Source organism: Camellia sinensis, chromosome 5 (assembly GCF_055761805.1).
Source record: "Camellia sinensis isolate YWXY chromosome 5, ASM5576180v1, whole genome shotgun sequence".
Taxonomy (NCBI): domain Eukaryota; kingdom Viridiplantae; phylum Streptophyta; class Magnoliopsida; order Ericales; family Theaceae; genus Camellia; species Camellia sinensis.
Window position 1 is genome coordinate 14986792 of NC_138965.1, and position 6322 is coordinate 14993113.

Consider the following 6322-nt stretch of genomic DNA (forward strand, 5'->3'; position numbering starts at 1 on the left):
ATATATCTATACTATTATAAAGTGAACATATAATATGGTGTCCTGAAACTTCACTCTCCTCATGCCATGTGGCAGTATTTTTTATTTTTTAAAAAAAAAGTTAAACAAAGAGATGGACAAGGCTTGAACCCATGACCATGGGTTTAAGTACGACGATTCATACCACTTAAGCTAAGTACACATTATATTATGAACTTCATTATTATTTTTTTTATTGCTACTTATTTAAATTGCACACACATCGTGTGTGTTCCAGCCACTAGTATATATATATATAAACAAACTCTAACGGAGAAAGCAGCATACCAAAACAAAGCTAAAACGAGTGTTTTTGGCCAAAAAACACTCAAAGATGGCTTCAAATTTGGGGGGGTTGGAGGATGAAGAAAGCCATGGTGGAAGTAGAATTCAACCTCTCTCCTCCACACCAATGTAAGCTCCTTCTTTCGTCACGATGATTTCACTTTTTGAGAGTTTTGTCCAATCATTTTTTATTTTATTTTTAAATTTTTTTTTGCAGGTCGGAGCAATGGAGAATTGAGGAAGGGAAGCAACAAACTTGCACTACATTGGGTGAGAGGCTGGGCTTCAAGGACTTGTTTTCCTTGAATGTAAGTCCAATTTTACATGCAACTTATTTGGCTGCCAGTTTTTTTATTTTTTATTTTAATAACTCGATATCCCGCTTTAAATATCAACTAATACAGGTGATTAATTTCACCATCTGAGGCCCAACCCGTATGATTTGGCTTCAAGAAATTATTTACGCTTACAATATTTCGAAAGCTCTAGGCCTACACTACACCACCATGCCAACTTCTTAGATTTTTGGCTGCTAGTTTTAAGTCATTTTTTCTTTTCTTTTTTTTTTAAATAATATATTTTTTTATTTCATTTTTTTTGACTTGAAGATCATGAAAACTAATAGATATACATATATATTTTGTGTGTGAAAAGAATCTACTAAAAAGAAGAAAAATAAACATCTATTTCTGTTAGGAAAACGCAATGCTTATTAGCAGGAACGGACGTATGATTCTAATACAGCAATACTAGGTATCATGAAAAATCTTTCATGAAAATAATCATGAAAGCTTTGTGACCTTTGGATTACACTTAGAATAAAGCACTACACACTAATCAAAGTAATCCAAGGATCATAACTCTTTTATGATCATTTTTATAAAAAAAATTTCATGATCCCTAACTTTTCTCATTCTAATATCGGGGGGCGAGTGAATATGCAATCAAAAAATTTATACTGAGCCTGTGATATACAATATCAATTTCTACCCAAATATCACAAAAATATATAGACAAACTGTTACTTAAGAGAAATGTCGACCACAATTCACTCACAAGTTGTGCCTACTTGTGAATCACTTGTGTATGAATTGTGATTGATTTCTATATAAATAGTATCGCTAATAACTACTTGAATTGCGACTTGTTACTAGTTTTATTATGTTCAGTTTTCATATTTCCTAACACCAAAATGTTATTAGGTGTGGCGAGCATCAATGGGGGAACTCCTTGGCACATCAGTGCTTGTTTTCATGCTCGACACCATAGTCATCTCTACTTATGAAATAGAAACCAAAACTCCGAACCTCATAATGTCAATCCTAATAGCTCTTACCATCACAATCCTACTTCTCGCCGTCTTCCCGGTTTCCGGTGGCCACATGAACCCGATCATATCCTTCTCTGCCGCCCTTGTCGGCATAATCTCCATTTCGCGGGCTGCTATCTACATTGTGGCCCAATGCCTTGGAGCTATTCTAGGAGCCCTAGCACTCCAAGCTGTGGTAAATAGCACCATTGAACGAACTTTCTCACTTGGGGGTTGTACTCTCACAGTCATTGCACCTGGGCCTCAAGGGCCCATAACAACAGGCCTCGAGACAGGCCAGGCCTTTTGGCTCGAGATAATATGCAGCTTTGTCTTCCTTTTTGCTTCGGTATGGATTGCGTTCGATGGTCGCCAAGCGAAGGCATTGGGCCATGTCATTGTTTGTACCATCATTGGGCTTGTGTTGGGCCTTTTGGTGTTTGTCTCGACAACGGTCACGGCGACGAAGGGTTATGCTGGGGCTGGGATGAACCCAGCAAGATGTTTGGGCCCAGCAGTGGTGAGAGGAGGCCACCTTTGGAATGGGCATTGGGTGTTTTGGGCTGGGCCAGCCATTGCTTGTGGGGCATTCTACCTATACACAAGGATCATTCCACATCAGCACTTTCATGCCACAGGGTACAAACATGACTTCTTGAACATGTTTAAGGCTTTGTTTGTGTCAAGTTGTGGTCACAAGTAAAAATGTATTATAAAAAAAATAAAAAAAACATATATCTATATACATAAAATTAAATTACAAAAAAGCATTGAGGATGAAATGTTGGTACAGAGATAAGACAATCAGAATGACATCCAACGAAGTGGATCCCATTGTGCTGAAATATTCATTCTCTATACTTTTATGTGTTTTAATTTTATGTACTTAGATTAAATCAATATCAAATGGTGATCACAAGCTTTGTTCTTGGTGTTGAATATGTCTAATAATGTGTTATGTTGTTCACTTGGTTGGTTCTATGCCTAAATGTTATGCATGACTTAACGCATATGTATTATGAACGTTTACTATGGATTTTGGTCACAAACATCACCTTTATTGCCATGACAATGAGCCAATGATCAAATATATGTCTTTCATTAAATATCCTCAATCTTTAATTAACTTATGAAGTGGTTGATATATCCAAATTCAGAATATTCAATGCTTTGTCTGGTTGAATGCTTTGTTAAGGAAAAGGAAAAGAAAGAGAGGGAAAAAAAAAAGAGGGAATATGAAGGTGAGGAGGCAAAGTTTATATTATTATTGGGTTGGACTAAAATAATGAAAGGATAGTTGCTTTAATAAATCTTTTAATTTTGATCTTCTTGAGATTTTATATTTTTAGACTCTTCATCGTATGGGTGTATACCCAATTATACAATCGAATCTCAAAATTGTTACCCAACTCAAGATTGACATTTATCTGCTCTTTTCGTTTGTTCGAATCATACGATTAAGGAGTGTTGATTGATTGTCGGATTTACATTCCTAAGATAATCTAAAAGACCTTGCTTAGGGCATAATTTTTTATTATTTAGAAAAAAAACAAAAATGCATTAAATATAGTAAAATATGGATTTTGGATGGAAAGGATTCATCAATAGTATTTGGCCAACATTTTGAAGGTTTTGCTCGTGTAGTTTGTGTAAAGTGATCACATCACAAGTAGACATGAATTTGGTGGCTAGCTCATGTGTACCTCCATTTATCTTTTATTTGTATGATCAATTGCTTAGTTGGCTCTATGCCTAGAATTTATGACTTATCTCAATATTTTTATTTTTTATTTATTTTACAATTTTTGCTATGGATTTGATGGCAAAAGAAATACGTACTTGGTGATAGGATCAAGTATATACCATTTCACGAAAAGAAAATGATACAGAAATTTATTTTTTTAAATTTAATGATGTATAAAAGAAATAATTAATTAATAATTAAAAAAATATGAAAAATAATTATCTTAAATATTTTAATAAATTATCCTCATTAGATTTAAAAAATAAATTTAAGTTTTAAATTACAGTAACACTAATCTTTTCCGAATTATCAACAATGATTGTTTTCCAAATTGACGAGATTAAAAAAATAAAATAAACAATAATATAATCTATGCATGCGAAAAATACATAAAATGTGTGTACAAAATTTAGGTTAAGTTTGGCAATCTAAAATAAGTACACAATTTTTATTTTTTTATCTTTTTCCTATCACATCATCTCTCTATTTTTCTGTATATCTTTTTATAAAAAGATAAAAAACACACTTATTTAAGTCATCCCAAACAACCGTTAATGTGTGGATAACATTCATTGACAGGTCTTGAGTGTGCATAAGTTGACAAAACTACTGAATCCGGATCCTCGGCCGCCGACGGCCGTTCCCAGCAGCCCCCCAAAACGACGTCGTTTTGAGGGTTTTCTGATTTTTTTTTTTGTTCTTTCTTTTTCCTTCTTCGCAGAACCAAAGCAGAGGGGAGGGGAGGGGAGGGGAAGAAGAGAGAGAGGAAGGGGAGGGGAGGGGGTCCAGATTCGCCGAAGACTCGCCGTCGCAGGTCGTCCGATCGTCGCCTCGCCTCGCCTCCACCTCGCCTCCGTCGTCGCAGGTCGTCCAGCCGTCCGATCGTCGCCTCGCCTCCGCCTCCGGCCCACCTCCGCCTCCTCTTCCTTCTCCCCCGGTGATTATGGCCCCCTCCAGTCCGGCCCACCGGCGGCTCCCCTCCCCTCCCCCTCTCTCTCTTCTTCCCCTCCCCTCTGGTTCGTTCGAACGAGGAAGAAGAAAGAAAAAAAAAATCAAAAAAATCCCCAAAACGACGTCGTTTTGGGGGGCTGTTGGGACGGCCGCCGAGAAGGGCGGCCGAGAATCCGGACTCAAAACTACTGCCCAATAGCATCATTCCCAATGGATTCTTTCAACAAGGCATGTTATTAATTATTATAGGGGTAAATTATATTAATGGTCCCTATAATTTAGAATTCATGTTATTTTAGTTTTTAACTTTTATAATTGTGATACATTTGATCTTAAATTTTGAATCTTGTTCCAAATAAAGACAATTGAGGATATTATTGGATTTTTTAAGGAAAAATTCGTCAATTTGATAAAATATAAATTAATTTGACAAAAATAAATATCAAAAAATTATTTTTGAATTTTTAAAAATTATTTTCACCTGTTAAAGATAAAATTATATAAAATTGATAAATCTTTTAGACATTTATTTTTTTTTTACGAAATTAATTTTTGTTATGTATTTAGATGATGATCATATAAAATTAATTTTTAAAAATTAATCACGTAATTTTTATTAATTTTTATCAATTTTACATAATTTTATCTTTGGTGGGTAGAAACAATTTTTAAAAATTTTAAAATATTTTTTTGGCATTTATTTTTGTCAGATTAGTTTATATTTTATCAAATTGACGATTTTGCCCTTGAAATTAAGCAATGGTATGTTCAATTGTCCTAATTTAAAACAAGATTCAAAATTCAGGGTCAAATGTGTCACAATTGAAAAGTCAGGAATTAAAGTGACATGAGTTCCAAACTATAGGGACTATTAGTGTAATTTGCCATTATTATAGTTAGAATCACCATACACATTAAAGTATTTTTAATGGTTTATTATTGGAACGGTTATTTTTATAATTTGGTAGCTAGAGATAAAAAGTGTGTTTTAATGGTTGGTTATGGCAGCTGTCTTATGTATCAACGCAGGCAAAACTTTACTTCCAACAAAATAGATAAATTTTTATAAAATTGTCATTTTTGCAGAACCAAATACAAAAATTGGTGTGTTTGAAACAACCGGCCGGTCGTTTGGTCGATCGTCCAAACACACTCGTTTTTGTATTTGATTTTGTCAAAATGGCATACCATTACTATAATTCTACCATTTCTACTGTAATGGCAATACTATTATAGCATTTGCTATTGGAGATACTCTTATTACATACAAAACTATTATTAGCTATTTAGTCACTCAAATGAGCTAGTTATTATAATAGTTAGGGTTGGGTATAGAGTTATCCGACTTGCGAAAATTGCCTAACCCACACCGTCCACACCTATTTGGGCGGTTTCGCATAATCGTTAAGGTCAGATACGAATTATAATTTTTTTGTTTTGCAGGTTGTGAGCGGGTCGCACCCACCCGTACTCACCGGCCCGTATTTGTATATATTGTTTAGCTTATACTTTTTTTGCAAAGTAAATATGAGTCAATTAACTGGTCTTGACCTATACTTATGGTTTGTTTTCTTCTGGAAGTAAATTGGATAGATAGGCTGTAATTTATTTGGGATAAATCATTTGAAAAATAATGATTTCATGATAAGAAATATGTAATTTTATGGCCCAAAATAAAATTTTAAAAGAAAAACCCAATCCGCAAACCGTCCGCAATCACTCGCACATCAACGAGTCTTATCTACACAAACCGCAATTCGCACTGCCGGCGGTTGAAGATTTAATTTTTTCTAAACCATAGACATGCGGGTGGGTCAAATCGCAAATCTAACCGCCAAAAACAGATCCACGAGCACTCCCAATAATAGCTATTTTAACAAAATTATTCAAGATTAGTTACATTTGAAGAGTCATGGGTGACTCTTAAAACAGTTTGTGTGTATAGATATGTAAAATAAATAGTACGATTGGAGCACAGATAAAATATGAATTACGCAAAATAAAAAAAAAATATA

General features: G+C 34.4%; 1 protein-coding gene across 1 annotated transcript; it reads left to right on the top strand.

The window, feature by feature from the left end:
• Positions 1–275: 275 nt before the first annotated feature.
• LOC114321679 (uncharacterized) lies at positions 276–2678 on the top strand. The gene is made up of 3 exons (XM_082868278.1): positions 276–432; positions 521–611; positions 1506–2678. The coding sequence occupies exons 1-3, from the start codon at positions 353–355 to the stop codon at positions 2313–2315; spliced, it is 981 nt and encodes a 326-aa protein (XP_082724404.1). The 5' UTR covers positions 276–352; the 3' UTR covers positions 2316–2678.
• Positions 2679–6322: the final 3644 nt, after the last annotated feature.